General features: G+C 43.9%; 1 protein-coding gene across 1 annotated transcript in view; it reads right to left on the reverse strand.

Annotated features, from left to right (window-relative positions):
* Positions 1–3,172: 3,172 nt before the first annotated feature.
* Positions 3,173–17,383, reverse strand: part of LOC134538778 (G-protein coupled receptor Mth2-like) — a 111,785-nt gene continuing 97,574 nt past the window's right edge. The window contains exon 6 of the mRNA XM_063380270.1: positions 3,173–3,696. Coding sequence (XP_063236340.1) covers positions 3,460–3,696 — 237 coding nt within the window. The 3' untranslated portion in view covers positions 3,173–3,459. The remainder of the gene's footprint in view (positions 3,697–17,383) is intronic.

The raw sequence follows: 17,383 nt of genomic DNA on the forward strand, positions 1-17,383 counted from the left end.
TATTTATTTTTTTTATTTATCACCATAAAAATTTAAATGTTACTATACAAAGTTTTAATGTGTTTTGTTAAAAAAAATTCTAAATACAATGAGTGTAAGTATGTAGGTCACATACGTGTAGCTATGTTAAATGATACGTCATGTGTAAAAAAATAGCACAGCAATTTAGCACATAAAATTTTTTTCAGAAACTCGAAAAACTGTGTAGTTTATTTTTTGCATCGTTTCTAATTTATTCGGGACAACACAATTTTGCAAACTTAAATTAATTTTTTTTAAACAAAAGTTAAAATCATAAACTTCAAATTTACTAAGCTCGAGCTGAGTACTCTACATGAGGTATGTTGCAAAAACCACTTAAAAATGAAATGTAAAAAAAAAAAGTTATTTTCAGTCTACACATTTTAACAATTCTTCCTTAGTCTCAAAAGCACGCTACTCAAAGCCTTAAAAAATAATTTCAGTCTCGGGAAACAAGCATGTCTTTCAGAAAATAAGAATCCAACTGCTCATTATCACCACCTAATTTCCCATCGCGGTTAATGGTTAGTTGCGTTGAAGATTTCCTGGAATTATCCCTGAACGACGACGTTGAAACAACCATAAGCTCTGACTGCTTGGGTAATCTACAAGATCGACATTTTGTATCCCCTAGAAGCATGAATGCACAAATGATAACAGTGTAGCGCGGGGTGTCCTGAGATAGCTGCCATCAACAACGTCTCCAATCAGAATAAACCTGTAAATTCAGCTGATTCGCTGGATACGTCAAGCTGCCAGCACTTGTATGTTTTTCGATGTCAAATAAAAGAGACAGCTGTTTCTGCAAGCTCCCAATGTGTTCTAAACCAATGGAATGAAAAGCAACTGATGATTTGATTCACAATCAGGTAATTCAAGACTAGAAAGCTTCCACTAGCAAACTACCATATACCAAAGCTACAGAAAACACAGCACTGCAGGCCATTAAAATCTAGTCAAGAGGATATGGACATAGAGTGATAGAGATTTAGAGAGTTTTAAGAGGTGTAGAGAGATAGAGAGAAATAGAGTGAGGGATATATATACAGATATATAGAAATATGTAGAGAGATACAGATAAGGAGATGGAGTGATATGTATATAGAAACATAGACACACAGAGAGATATAGAGAGTAATAGAGTGATATGAAGAGATATGGATGGAGTTTTGAAAATGTATACTGAGAGATATTGAGATTTAGATAGATTTATATATATAAATATAACGAGAATTATAGAGGGACATATATATATATATAAAGAGTTAGATAATGAAGCGTGTTTTGTATATACAAAAACAAATTAAAGAATAATAGCAACGCATGTCGGGCATATGTATTATAATATCCAAAAGTAGGAACATGTATCTTTCACGAAAAAATGTGAACGCTCATTAGATTACAATAAGCAAACACGAGTAAAAGGATAAACGAATTCATGTTTATGCCGTGAATTAAGACTACCAATATAAAGGTACAGTAATTGTTTTATATATGCTGTAGTAAAGAATGACATATATTAATTTCATGTATAGTTTTTTATATAATATAGGCATAAAATTAGAACTTACGTTACTTTAGTAAGGGATAAAATATTAAATCTTAAAGGTAATTTAATTGAAAAACATTAGTAGCTATATTTTTTCAATTAAAAAATAACAAATATGTCTGCAGACAAATAACGTATTAATTAAGCTTCACTGATTACAAATATAACATAGCCTGATATCACAAATGCACGATTGGAGCCGGTATTCCATGCACACAGGCTCGGAGGTGGAGTGTGCAGTTAAGCCCTTGCGGCGAGGCGATGTAGGCTGCCGACCTTCCACTCGCAAGGCACGAGCGACGGAACCACTCGAGCTCTGTCCATAATGTACCAAACATCGCAAATACTTATAAGGAAAGAATACGCGCCTAAACAGCCAGTTCCATTTTAAAATGTGGGAAAAAGCGGAGAGATTTACGAAAATAAATAGAAAAAATACAACGATTTAAGCAAGAACAAATATCTGCTGGTTGAGTAAAGGGGGTTAAGTCATATATATATATATATATATATATATATATATATGGAATTATTTAGTTTTAAAATTGATAAGGGAGATTAGAGACATTATTTTAAAACAATTAATGAGTTTCCAAATTTCTAAAGCAGTTAATAAAGCTAAAAATACTGACTTCAAGAAACCTGATAATTTTCAATCGCGATTGTCTCAAAACTATGATTTTGGACTTAACCCCCTTTTACGAAACAAGCACAGAAATATTAGTACACAAGTGAGGTTGTGACATAACACCTCAGCAGCTTTAAGTTTACAGCAGTTCATCCTACCTGGATTGTCCGCGTCGTGGTCAGCCTTTTTTTATGTTTTAATAAATATTTGTAACTATAAAAAATGCTATAAAATATTGTAATAATATAAAACATGTTCCAGCGGTTACTTTCTCGTAATTGATAACCATTTGGAAGTGCCATGCCATTCAGGATGCCTTTGCTTCTAAACTGAATGGCTGTGATTCGTGTACAAAACAGTCAAAATTATATCTTAAAAATACACGATCAATCCCAAAAATAAAAAAAACAGACGATGATGTACTGTTTTAATTCTCAGATAGTCTCTAAATCTTTTAGCTAAAAAGTGTATGCCTCTATCCATGATTGTTGTCCATAAAATACAGTTCTTCAGAACTGTTTCCACAATGAAATCCCTTCAATTCACCAACGTTTTTTGGTGTCCTGCAAACATGGCTAAAAAAAAATAAGCAGCTTCACGTTGTTCACATTTAGTAATGAGGAATGATGACCCCCCTGATAGAACCCATGATATCTTTTGGACTCAGCAAACCAGAATGGATGAGATGGGATAAGATGAAGCCGGCCCTGATTTCACGTATATTATAAATTCAAGCTTAATTATCATAAATTTTTTAAATAGCACGTTATGCAAATAAATACTAATGCTTGTTATCAAAAACATTAACTGATTATTTTTTTCTTATTAAATTTAATAAATAGTTGTTGCAGTTTTATACGCTGTTATAACTACTGTAATAAAAAAAAAGATTTTTAAATAACGTTTAAATCTATTTCCTAAGTATTTGGTTTAAAATATAATATTTTTAAGCACACTGCAAAGGAAAGTATTAAATTTACATGTATTTTAGAAAGTCGAATAATTACCTTACGTGAAAAAAAAAAAACTTATATTTCCCGTTCCTTAATTGTTTACCCGCACTCCGGTTAGCTAGTTTGCAAATCAGGGCCTGCCCACAAATGCACCAAAACCCAAGAGAGAATGAGGGTTACTTCACGACGAAGAACAATTAGCGAAAGATTACTTCCTTCGAGGTCGCTTCGGCGATTTTCCCGAAGCTACGACATACACGTGATCAACCGAAGATCCATGCCGATGCACCAAAAGAAGATAGAGAGGTTCACTTGGCCCTGTGGCTGCCGCAGCTGCCGGGCTGCATGATGGTGGAGTTGGTGTAGAGCGTGGAGTTGCTGGAGATCTTGCGCATGCGCCAGAGCTCGTATCCTGGCTCGCCGGGGCGGACGGCGCCGTCTTCGGCTGAGCTGTTCCCCCGCAGGCAGGCCTTCAGCCGCAGCCTCTGCCCCAGGCTCCTCAGCACCTTCCTCTTCAGCACGAATATGCAGAAGATGAACACTCCCTGCGAACACGGTGTCATGGAACAGCTCTGTACAAGCCAGCATGAAGGTAGCCTCTGCCCCAGGCTCCTCAGCACCTTCCTCTTCAGCACGAATATGCAGAAGATGAACACTCCCTGTGAACACGGTGTCATGGAACAGCTCTGTACAAGCCAGCATGAAGGTAGCCTCTGCCCCAGGCTCCTCAGCACCTTCCTCTTCAGCACGAATATGCAGAAGATGAACACTCACTGTGAACACGGTGTCATGGAACAGCTCTGTACAAGCCAGCATGAAGGTAGCCTCTGCCCCAGGCTCCTCAGCACCTTCCTCTTCAGCACGAATATGCAGAAGATGAACACTCCCTGCGAACACGGTGTCATGGAACAGCTCTGTACAAGCCAGCATGAAGGTAGCCTCTGCCCCAGGCTCCTCAGCACCTTCCTCTTCAGCACGAATATGCAGAAGATGAACACTCCCAGTGAACACGGTGTCATGGAACAGCTCTGTACAAGCCAGCATGAAGGTAGCCTCTGCCCCAGGCTCCTCAGCACCTTCCTCTTCAGCACGAATATGCAGAAGATGAACACTCCCTGTAACACGGTGTCATGGAACAGCTCTGTACAAGCCAGCATGAAGGTAGCCTCTGCCCCAGGCTCCTCAGCACCTTCCTCTTCAGCACGAATATGCAGAAGATGAACACTCCCTGTGAACACGGTGTCATGGAACAGCTCTGTACAAGCCAGCATGAAGGTAGCCTCTGCCCCAGGCTCCTCAGCACCTTCCTCTTCAGCACGAATATGCAGAAGATGAACACTCCCTGTAACACGGTGTCATGGAACAGCTCTGTACAAGCCAGCATGAAGGTAGCCTCTGCCCCAGGCTCCTCAGCACCTTCCTCTTCAGCACGAATATGCAGAAGATGAACACTCCCTGTGAACACGGTGTCATGGAACAGCTCTGTACAAGCCAGCATGAAGGTAGCCTCTGCCCCAGGCTCCTCAGCACCTTCCTCTTCAGCACGAATATGCAGAAGATGAACACTCCCTGTGAACACGGTGTCATGGAACAGCTCTGTACAAGCCAGCATGAAGGTAGCCTCTGCCCCAGGCTCCTCAGCACCTTCCTCTTCAGCACGAATATGCAGAAGATGAACACTCCCTGTGAACACGGTGTCATGGAACAGCTCTGTACAAGCCAGCATGAAGGTAGCCTCTGCCCCAGGCTCCTCAGCACCTTCCTCTTCAGCACGAATATGCAGAAGATGAACACTCCCTGTGAACACGGTGTCATGGAACAGCTCTGTACAAGCCAGCATGAAGGTAGCCTCTGCCCCAGGCTCCTCAGCACCTTCCTCTTCAGCACGAATATGCAGAAGATGAACACTCCCTGTGAACACGGTGTCACGGAACAGCTCTGTACAAGCCATCATGAAGGCAGCCTCTGCCCCAGGCTCCTCAGCACCTTCCTCTTCAGCACGAATATGCAGAAGATGAACACTCCCTGTGAACACGGTGTCATGGAACAGCTCTGTACAAGCCAGCATGAAGGTAGCCTCTGCCCCAGGCTCCTCAGCACCTTCCTCTTCAGCACGAATATGCAGAAGATGAACACTCCCTGTGAACACGGTGTCATGGAACAGCTCTGTACAAGCCAGCATGAAGGTAGCCTCTGCCCCAGGCTCCTCAGCACCTTCCTCTTCAGCACGAATATGCAGAAGATGAACACTCCCTGTGAACACGGTGTCATGGAACAGCTCTGTACAAGCCAGCATGAAGGTAGCCTCTGCCCCAGGCTCCTCAGCACCTTCCTCTTCAGCACGAATATGCAGAAGATGAACACTCCCTGTGAACACGGTGTCATGGAACAGCTCTGTACAAGCCAGCATGAAGGTAGCCTCTGCCCCAGGCTCCTCAGCACCTTCCTCTTCAGCACGAATATGCAGAAGATGAACACTCCCTGTGAACACGGTGTCATGGAACAGCTCTGTACAAGCCAGCATGAAGGTAGCCTCTGCCCCAGGCTCCTCAGCACCTTCCTCTTCAGCACGAATATGCAGAAGATGAACACTCCCTGTGAACACGGTGTCATGGAACAGCTCTGTACAAGCCAGCATGAAGGTAGCCTCTGCCCCAGGCTCCTCAGCACCTTCCTCTTCAGCACGAATATGCAGAAGATGAACACTCCCTGTGAACACGGTGTCATGGAACAGCTCTGTACAAGCCAGCATGAAGGTAGCCTCTGCCCCAGGCTCCTCAGCACCTTCCTCTTCAGCACGAATATGCAGAAGATGAACACTCCCTGTAACACGGTGTCATGGAACAGCTCTGTACAAGCCAGCATGAAGGTAGCCTCTGCCCCAGGCTCCTCAGCACCTTCCTCTTCAGCACGAATATGCAGAAGATGAACACTCCCTGTGTACACGGTGTCATGGAACAGCTCTGTACAAGCCAGCATGAAGGTAGCCTCTGCCCCAGGCTCCTCAGCACCTTCCTCTTCAGCACGAATATGCAGAAGATGAACACTCCCTGTGAACACGGTGTCATGGAACAGCTCTGTACAAGCCAGCATGAAGGTAGCCTCTGCCCCAGGCTCCTCAGCACCTTCCTCTTCAGCACGAATATGCAGAAGATGAACACTCCCTGTGAACACGGTGTCATGGAACAGCACTGTACAAGCCAGCATAAAGGTAGCCTCTGCCCCAGGCTCCTCAGCACCTTCCTCTTCAGCACGAATATGCAGAAGATGAACACTCCCTGTGAACACGGTGTCATGGAACAGCTCTGTACAAGCCAGCATGAAGGTAGCCTCTGCCCCAGGCTCCTCAGCACCTTCCTCTTCAGCACGAATATGCAGAAGATGAACACTCCCTGTGAACACGGTGTCACGGAACAGCTCTGTACAAGCCATCATGAAGGCAGCCTCTGCCCCAGGCTCCTCAGCACCTTCCTCTTCAGCACGAATATGCAGAAGATGAACACTCCCTGTGAACACGGTGTCATGGAACAGCTCTGTACAAGCCAGCATGAAGGTAGCCTCTGCCCCAGGCTCCTCAGCACCTTCCTCTTCAGCACGAATATGCAGAAGATGAACACTCCCTGTGAACACGGTGTCATGGAACAGCTCTGTACAAGCCAGCATGAAGGTAGCCTCTGCCCCAGGCTCCTCAGCACCTTCCTCTTCAGCACGAATATGCAGAAGATGAACACTCCCTGTGAACACGGTGTCATGGAACAGCTCTGTACAAGCCAGCATGAAGGTAGCCTCTGCCCCAGGCTCCTCAGCACCTTCCTCTTCAGCACGAATATGCAGAAGATGAACACTCCCTGTGAACACGGTGTCATGGAACAGCTCTGTACAAGCCAGCATGAAGGTAGCCTCTGCCCCAGGCTCCTCAGCACCTTCCTCTTCAGCACGAATATGCAGAAGATGAACACTCCCTGTGAACACGGTGTCATGGAACAGCTCTGTACAAGCCAGCATGAAGGTAGCCTCTGCCCCAGGCTCCTCAGCACCTTCCTCTTCAGCACGAATATGCAGAAGATGAACACTCCCTGTGAACACGGTGTCATGGAACAGCTCTGTACAAGCCAGCATGAAGGTAGCCTCTGCCCCAGGCTCCTCAGCACCTTCCTCTTCAGCACGAATATGCAGAAGATGAACACTCCCTGTGAACACGGTGTCATGGAACAGCTCTGTACAAGCCAGCATGAAGGTAGCCTCTGCCCCAGGCTCCTCAGCACCTTCCTCTTCAGCACGAATATGCAGAAGATGAACACTCCCTGTGAACACGGTGTCATGGAACAGCTCTGTACAAGCCAGCATGAAGGTAGCCTCTGCCCCAGGCTCCTCAGCACCTTCCTCTTCAGCACGAATATGCAGAAGATGAACACTCCCTGTGAACACGGTGTCATGGAACAGCTCTGTACAAGCCAGCATGAAGGTAGCCTCTGCCCCAGGCTCCTCAGCACCTTCCTCTTCAGCACGAATATGCAGAAGATGAACACTCCCTGTGAACACGGTGTCACGGAACAGCTCTGTACAAGCCATCATGAAGGCAGCCTCTGCCCCAGGCTCCTCAGCACCTTCCTCTTCAGCACGAATATGCAGAAGATGAACACTCCCTGTGAACACGGTGTCATGGAACAGCTCTGTACAAGCCAGCATGAAGGTAGCCTCTGCCCCAGGCTCCTCAGCACCTTCCTCTTCAGCACGAATATGCAGAAGATGAACACTCCCTGTGAACACGGTGTCATGGAACAGCTCTGTACAAGCCAGCATGAAGGTAGCCTCTGCCCCAGGCTCCTCAGCACCTTCCTCTTCAGCACGAATATGCAGAAGATGAACACTCCCTGTGAACACGGTGTCATGGAACAGCTCTGTACAAGCCAGCATGAAGGTAGCCTCTGCCCCAGGCTCCTCAGCACCTTCCTCTTCAGCACGAATATGCAGAAGATGAACACTCCCTGTGAACACGGTGTCATGGAACAGCTCTGTACAAGCCAGCATGAAGGTAGCCTCTGCCCCAGGCTCCTCAGCACCTTCCTCTTCAGCACGAATATGCAGAAGATGAACACTCCCTGTGAACACGGTGTCATGGAACAGCTCTGTACAAGCCAGCATGAAGGTAGCCTCTGCCCCAGGCTCCTCAGCACCTTCCTCTTCAGCACGAATATGCAGAAGATGAACACTCCCTGTGAACACGGTGTCATGGAACAGCTCTGTACAAGCCAGCATGAAGGTAGCCTCTGCCCCAGGCTCCTCAGCACCTTCCTCTTCAGCACGAATATGCAGAAGATGAACACTCCCTGTGAACACGGTGTCATGGAACAGCTCTGTACAAGCCAGCATGAAGGTAGCCTCTGCCCCAGGCTCCTCAGCACCTTCCTCTTCAGCACGAATATGCAGAAGATGAACACTCCCTGTGAACACGGTGTCATGGAACAGCTCTGTACAAGCCAGCATGAAGGTAGCCTCTGCCCCAGGCTCCTCAGCACCTTCCTCTTCAGCACGAATATGCAGAAGATGAACACTCCCTGCGAACACCGTGTCATGGAACAGCTCTGTACAAGCCAGCATGAAGGTAGCCTCTGCCCCAGGCTCCTCAGCACCTTCCTCTTCAGCACGAATATGCAGAAGATGAACACTCCCTGTGAACACGGTGTCATGGAACAGCTCTGTACAAGCCAGCATGAAGGTAGCCTCTGCCCCAGGCTCCTCAGCACCTTCCTCTTCAGCACGAATATGCAGAAGATGAACACTCCCTGCGAACACGGTGTCATGGAACAGCTCTGTACAAGCCAGCATGAAGGTAGCCTCTGCCCCAGGCTCCTCAGCACCTTCCTCTTCAGCACGAATATGCAGAAGATGAACACTCCCTGTGAACACGGTGTCATGGAACAGCTCTGTACAAGCCAGCATGAAGGTAGCCTCTGCCCCAGGCTCCTCAGCACCTTCCTCTTCAGCACGAATATGCAGAAGATGAACACTCCCTGTGAACACGGTGTCATGGAACAGCTCTGTACAAGCCAGCATGAAGGTAGCCTCTGCCCCAGGCTCCTCAGCACCTTCCTCTTCAGCACGAATATGCAGAAGATGAACACTCCCTGTGAACACGGTGTCACGGAACAGCTCTGTACAAGCCATCATGAAGGCAGCCTCTGCCCCAGGCTCCTCAGCACCTTCCTCTTCAGCACGAATATGCAGAAGATGAACACTCCCTGTGAACACGGTGTCATGGAACAGCTCTGTACAAGCCAGCATGAAGGTAGCCTCTGCCCCAGGCTCCTCAGCACCTTCCTCTTCAGCACGAATATGCAGAAGATGAACACTCCCTGTGAACACGGTGTCATGGAACAGCTCTGTAGAAGCCAGCATGAAGGTAGCCTCTGCCCCAGGCTCCTCAGCACCTTCCTCTTCAGCACGAATATGCAGAAGATGAACACTCCCTGTGAACACGGTGTCATGGAACAGCTCTGTACAAGCCAGCATGAAGGTAGCCTCTGCCCCAGGCTCCTCAGCACCTTCCTCTTCAGCACGAATATGCAGAAGATGAACACTCCCTGTGAACACGGTGTCATGGAACAGCTCTGTACAAGCCAGCATGAAGGTAGCCTCTGCCCCAGGCTCCTCAGCACCTTCCTCTTCAGCACGAATATGCAGAAGATGAACACTCCCTGTGAACACGGTGTCATGGAACAGCTCTGTACAAGCCAGCATGAAGGTAGCCTCTGCCCCAGGCTCCTCAGCACCTTCCTCTTCAGCACGAATATGCAGAAGATGAACACTCCCTGTGAACACGGTGTCATGGAACAGCTCTGTACTAGCCAGCATGAAGGTAGCCTCTGCCCCAGGCTCCTCAGCACCTTCCTCTTCAGCACGAATATGCAGAAGATGAACACTCCCTGTGAACACGGTGTCATGGAACAGCTCTGTACAAGCCAGCATGAAGGTAGCCTCTGCCCCAGGCTCCTCAGCACCTTCCTCTTCAGCACGAATATGCAGAAGATGAACACTCCCTGTGAACACGGTGTCATGGAACAGCTCTGTACAAGCCAGCATGAAGGTAGCCTCTGCCCCAGGCTCCTCAGCACCTTCCTCTTCAGCACGAATATGCAGAAGATGAACACTCCCTGTGAACACGGTGTCACGGAACAGCTCTGTACAAGCCATCATGAAGGCAGCCTCTGCCCCAGGCTCCTCAGCACCTTCCTCTTCAGCACGAATATGCAGAAGATGAACACTCCCTGTGAACACGGTGTCATGGAACAGCTCTGTACAAGCCAGCATGAAGGTAGCCTCTGCCCCAGGCTCCTCAGCACCTTCCTCTTCAGAACGAATATGCAGAAGATGAACACTCCCTGTGAACACGGTGTCATGGAACAGCTCTGTACAAGCCAGCATGAAGGTAGCCTCTGCCCCAGGCTCCTCAGCACCTTCCTCTTCAGCACGAATATGCAGAAGATGATCACTCCCTGTGAACACGGTGTCACGGAACAGTTCTGTACAAGCCATCATGAAGGCAGCCTCTGCCCCAGGCTCCTCAGCACCTTCCTCTTCAGCACGAATATGCAGAAGATGAACACTCCCTGTGAACACGGTGTCATGGAACAGCTCTGTACAAGCCAGCATGAAGGTAGCCTCTGCCCCAGGCTCCTCAGCACCTTCCTCTTCAGCACGAATATGCAGAAGATGATCACTCCCTGTGAACACGGTGTCACGGAACAGTTCTGTACAAGCCAGCATGAAGGTAGCCTCTGCCCCAGGCTCCTCAGCACCTTCCTCTTCAGCACGAATATGCAGAAGATGAACACTCCCTGTGAACACGGTGTCATGGAACAGCTCTGTACAAGCCAGCATGAAGGTAGCCTCTGCCCCAGGCTCCTCAGCACCTTCCTCTTCAGCACGAATATGCAGAAGATGAACACTCCCTGTGAACACGGTGTCACGGAACAGCTCTGTACAAGCCATCATGAAGGCAGCCTCTGCCCCAGGCTCCTCAGCACCTTCCTCTTCAGCACGAATATGCAGAAGATGAACACTCCCTGTGAACACGGTGTCATGGAACAGCTCTGTACAAGCCAGCATGAAGGTAGCCTCTGCCCCAGGCTCCTCAGCACCTTCCTCTTCAGCACGAATATGCAGAAGATGAACACTCCCTGTGAACACGGTGTCACGGAACAGTTCTGTACAAGCCATCATGAAGGCAGCCTCTGCCCCAGGCTCCTCAGCACCTTCCTCTTCAGCACGAATATGCAGAAGATGAACACTCCCTGTGAACACGGTGTCATGGAACAGCTCTGTACAAGCCAGCATGAAGGTAGCCTCTGCCCCAGGCTCCTCAGCACCTTCCTCTTCAGCACGAATATGCAGAAGATGAACACTCCCTGTGAACACGGTGTCATGGAACAGCTCTGTACAAGCCAGCATGAAGGTAGCCTCTGCCCCAGGCTCCTCAGCACCTTCCTCTTCAGCACGAATATGCAGAAGATGAACACTCCCTGTGAACACGGTGTCATGGAACAGCTCTGTACAAGCCAGCATGAAGGTAGCCTCTGCCCCAGGCTCCTCAGCACCTTCCTCTTCAGCACGAATATGCAGAAGATGAACACTCCCTGTGAACACGGTGTCATGGAACAGCTCTGTACAAGCCAGCATGAAGGTAGCCTCTGCCCCAGGCTCCTCAGCACCTTCCTCTTCAGCACGAATATGCAGAAGATGAACACTCCCTGTGAACACGGTGTCATGGAACAGCTCTGTACAAGCCAGCATGAAGGTAGCCTCTGCCCCAGGCTCCTCAGCACCTTCCTCTTCAGCACGAATATGCAGAAGATGAACACTCCCTGTGAACACGGTGTCATGGAACAGCTCTGTACAAGCCAGCATGAAGGTAGCCTCTGCCCCAGGCTCCTCAGCACCTTCCTCTTCAGCACGAATATGCAGAAGATGATCACTCCCTGTGAACACGGTGTCATGGAACAGCTCTGTACAAGCCAGCATGAAGGTAGCCTCTGCCCCAGGCTCCTCAGCACCTTCCTCTTCAGCACGAATATGCAGAAGATGAACACTCCCTGTGAACACGGTGTCATGGAACAGCTCTGTACAAGCCAGCATGAAGGTAGCCTCTGCCCCAGGCTCCTCAGCACCTTCCTCTTCAGCACGAATATGCAGAAGATGAACACTCCCTGTGAACACGGTGTCATGGAACAGCTCTGTACAAGCCAGCATGAAGGTAGCCTCTGCCCCAGGCTCCTCAGCACCTTCCTCTTCAGCACGAATATGCAGAAGATGAACACTCCCTGTGAACACGGTGTCATGGAACAGCTCTGTACAAGCCATCATGAAGGTAGCCTCTGCCCCAGGCTCCTCAGCACCTTCCTCTTCAGCACGAATATGCAGAAGATGAACACTCCCTGTAACACGGTCTCACGTCGCAATCCCGCAATCCATTGTGTAATTCTTATGGGCAAGTTTTCTCCATAGTTGAATTTTAAAATAATTATTGACTGTCACAACTTTCACGCATAGTAATTTAAGTAATGATTTGGATTGATAAAAGCACACTGAACATGTATATAGTTTTGTATTTTGTTCTTATGTCAATTATTATTGCAGATATCACTGAAAACAAGTAAAAATGCAAATCGTCATTAAATATAGATTGCTGTGTATAAGGCGTATCAGGATATAATGTGAAAGAAACGCATCATTGAAACCCGCTAAGGCTTGCAATAATTTTTGTAAAATAATCTCGCTGTAAACTTGTGTAGCTGAGTTGCTTTGATTTTCTAATTCTGTCTTTGATTGTGTTTCTTTTCTTTTAGCTCCTGGAAGGGAGGGGTCCGGATCCCCTCCGGCCAAGTCCGTGATCTGTTACAGGTCCAAGATGTTGTTCTGGACATACGCCACTCTTGTTTGCACTGTACGTAGTATGAAACAACAATAACTCACAAAAAAAACTATACATATGCAAAAACACAGAAAACAAGCCACAATTTGGTGATGTAAATAATTTAAAACCTATGCAAATATAGCAAATATAACTGCAATATACATTTTAATGGAAAAAATATAATGAAATAATTATTTTATAAGAAAACATTGTGTCAATGTATAAGAAATTTGGTTGTAATTTTTATATAATCTCAAGAATAGGTTTTAAGAATTAGAAAGCTTTTACCATATTTAGTTTAAAAAATTTAAACTTTTACATAATAAATATTTTTAGAATTTTTAAAAATAATAATTTTTTGCTCTCCAAAACTAATTAATTTGAAGACCAATTTTAAAAGCTGTATTTTCTAACAGAAATTATTTATAATAATTAAAAATTATAAGAAATAAAGAAACAGCAACAAAAGAAACTAAACTAGATGTTTATTTTAATCAAACATTAATTAAAACAACGTACATAGGTTCCGGGTAAGGAATCAGTCAAAAACATATTACAGCACAGACGGCAAACAACGATGAGGCAGTAGCAACAGTAAATAATGGCAAACAAATACATTGGACAAGACGACGACAAATAGAAGAACCCAACGATGGTACTAGACCAACAAATTGGACCACAAAACAACACAGAGACATACAGGCGAAACCAACAATGTGACAAAATATTTATTCAGGACGCCACAATGATGACAGCACAGACGAAAACAAGTAGGCTTTCTAAAAATAACAGTTGTGACGTTTCGGGAACTGAAGTCCCTTTATAAAGAGTCAAAGAGAATTTTGGGTAGATAATTTTGGGTAGATAATTTTGGGTAGATAATTTTGGGTAGATAATTTTGGTTGGTTCAAAAACTTGTATATATATATATATGTGTGTGTGGTTTTATAACAATAAAATGACTATGCTTATCATCATATCAAAACAATTTTTTACACAGCAGTAGACATAATGTAATGGATGTAATGATCCCCTAATCCAACAATTCTCGGAAAACTGGTGAAAAATGCTTGTTGAAGTTATACTTCTAATGCGACTGCCAACAAGGTTGCGTTAAACGTTTAACGCTCCTGGGGAGGGGGAATAGAAAGAGTGAGAGCGAGAGTGAATGCTATTGTAAGGAACTGAGTAGAGAGTAAGAAAAAAAAATATCCTGACAGTTTGTAGCTTCGCCACAATTGTTTCAATTTTCAATACATTTTTTGTATATTACAATTTAAATTGCAGAAAAAAATCATGTTTCATAGACACATAAATAGTGAGTGTGTGTAATTTCTCTATGTCCACGATGTCTCGCCGCATCAATTTTCTCCTTGGGGCGAACCCGTCCGCTTGGTTAAATAAACAGCTTTTATCGTTGAATGGTTTTATGATTTATTTCATGAAAATCTGCTCTCATAAAAAAGTTAGTTTTATAGACATTTAATAGGTGTCTTTCTCTCTGAAAATCAATCTATGAATCGTTACAAATTTATTTTCTTTATTTTTTTAGTTTGATTTGATACAATATGATTTCACTAAAAATCAATTTCTACCCCTTCCTATTTTCATTTCCACATTACGAAGTTTCACTTCTTCCGCGCGGAGGGACTCCACGCAATATTTTTGCATGCAATTAAAAACTATTTTAAATGATGCCAAAGAAGTATAACTTCTCACGCGCGTACCTAAGTACACGAACCCATTTTTTCTGCATTTTGAGTCTCCAGGAATGTCAGTGAGACCCTCAACCAATCTATAACGACACCTGACTTACGTGTTGATGAGTTTTTTTTCACCACCTCTAAGGCCTTCCGAATACGTCTTTTGAATTACGACACAATTTCTGAGGGTATTTTTTTTTGTAAGCAGTTACAGGTCGATGAGGCTAAAGTGTCGTCGAAAGTCAGAACGAACAGGGAAGAAAATGGCATTTATTGGAGCCGCCATTTCTCACGCCAAGGGGCAGACGTATCGATCATCAGCATGCGGAGACTATGTATGTTATGTGCTCGTGTGGTACAGGAGGAGAAGTGAAACAGCCGATAAACTAGGGACTCAAGACGAAGGACATACCAGGGTTAATATCTCCTGCAAAAAACACACACGTGAAACCCGCCTTCCCCCAAACAAAAAAAAAAAAAAACTCGCAAGATAGTAAAATATATAAAGAAAAAAGATTAGGAATTTGTTTTGAGATATTGTAATAAATGCCTGTTGGGTCCTGATAGGTGTTATAAAAATTGTCTTTGATTATTTAAAATCTATATTGGTACTGGCATATATACGAAAACATTTAAGCTACCTGTTGTATGTAAAACATGGGGAGTTATTACTACACTGAAAAGTAAAGAGTATCGAGTCATGATTTTAATAACACGCGGGACCTGGTTCCTTTCAATGTATGATTTTGATTTCAAAAAAAAGAATTGTATCGAGTAGGAAACGTAGCGGTCGTTGCTGTGGGTTTCCTCGAGGTACTCCCGTTTCCCTCCACCAAAACATTCCATCGCTACTCCATTATTACCACTTCATCATTCAACACACTATATGTTAATTAAGCCCAAGTTAAATCTTGCAATCCTTTCAAATTTCGATCGTTAGCTGGACACAAAGCAGATTCACGTAGAATCTCTGCACTTATGCATGACCGCCACTCCCTTACTGAACCTGAGAATTTTTTGGGTCTCTTCAAACCATATTGGATGAGTTGAGATTATAATTAAAGCTGAAAATATTAAAACAAACATCACATACAATGCAACCTAAATAAACAAATTACTAACAAGTATTAAAAAAAAGGGTAAAAACTGAAATCATATATACACGTTTTGACTATCTGAAAAAATAATTTACTTCTCCAATTTCCAAAATTTAAAATGTAGAATGTTAATAATGTAGTTTATTAATACAAATTTACAAAATTTTTAAAGCACTTTAAGCTGATCAGCTAACAATAATACGATTAAATATTTATACATTTTAAAGATTATTTTATGTTTATTAATAAAATATTTTTAATATCTTGTATGCTAGCCTTGTAAGTCAATCTGCGTTTCAGTGTCTACATATTCTCTGAATAAAGTGAAATCATTAGAAAGAATTCATACATTATTTAATTCCGAAATAGAGCATCCACTTAGCGAGCAAAAACAATAATAGGTTTCACATTCAATGATTCTAATGTTGTGCATGATTCCTGGCGTCTTGATTTGATCTTCCGTTAACACTTAACAAATGTACTTAAATACGGCTCTATGAGCATAATACACTAACTGCTCAATAAAGATGATAATATAAATATATGAAACTAAAACATACCTGGTCAACCTATCAAATACCATTTCAGTTTAATTAAAGGGAAAGCTAATGCATTAATTTTGAACACTTGTTATTATAATGCCACTGAAGTAAGAAAATTAAGCTGAGATAGCGCTTGATATTATTTCTAACAAAAACCTTTGCAGTCCAAGTCTATAAAGCAATGTAACGGTAATCATTAATAGGTCCTGAAATATATGCTATGACTAACCTACACATTCCGTAATATGAGTGTGAATATCCTAAAAATTTGAAAAGGAAATTGTCCAAAGTAGGGAAACACTTACGAAATAAGCTTTAATACGTTCAAAGGCAACAAATAAATAGTTTTTAATAAGCAATATGTTTCTTTATTACCTTAAAACACGTGTTGCAAACCCTTCTAATTACATGCAGTGAAAAAATGTATCATACATTTAAAAAGTTTTAAAAAATGCATTAACATGTGAAAAACAATATGGCTTCAAACATTGGAACGTTACGCTTACATCACTGCAAATGATAATGAACACAAAGGAAACCAAAACTATAATAAACTTGTACTTCTCCTAATTTTATAATATGATCATTTGTATCATCGATGATAATTTAATTTCCGAATCTATCTTATTTAACTTGTTTGTGCCCGCCTTAGACCGTTTCAAGAAATGAAGCAGCTTGGCTTCTGGGTTGTAGCCGTGTCCTCGGCGAATAATTCACCGACTTTTCGGTCGACATTGCAGTCGCCATCATCAGGGAGCAGTTACCTACTGAGATTCTTACAAGTTATCCTTAGAGACCTGAAAAATTAGCGGGTTCATTTCGTGTCATGCTAAAATTTAAATAATTATACCTTAGTGCTGTTTCTGTCATTGGTTCTCTGTTAATCTGGAGGACTAAGGGCCAATTAGAGACCCTCACTCATAGAAGTGTCGAATCACAGACCACCCAGTCGAGACGACTCACAAGTCAGCAGCCAA

Source organism: Bacillus rossius, chromosome 14, assembly GCF_032445375.1.
Source record: "Bacillus rossius redtenbacheri isolate Brsri chromosome 14, Brsri_v3, whole genome shotgun sequence".
Lineage (NCBI taxonomy): Eukaryota > Metazoa > Arthropoda > Insecta > Phasmatodea > Bacillidae > Bacillus > Bacillus rossius.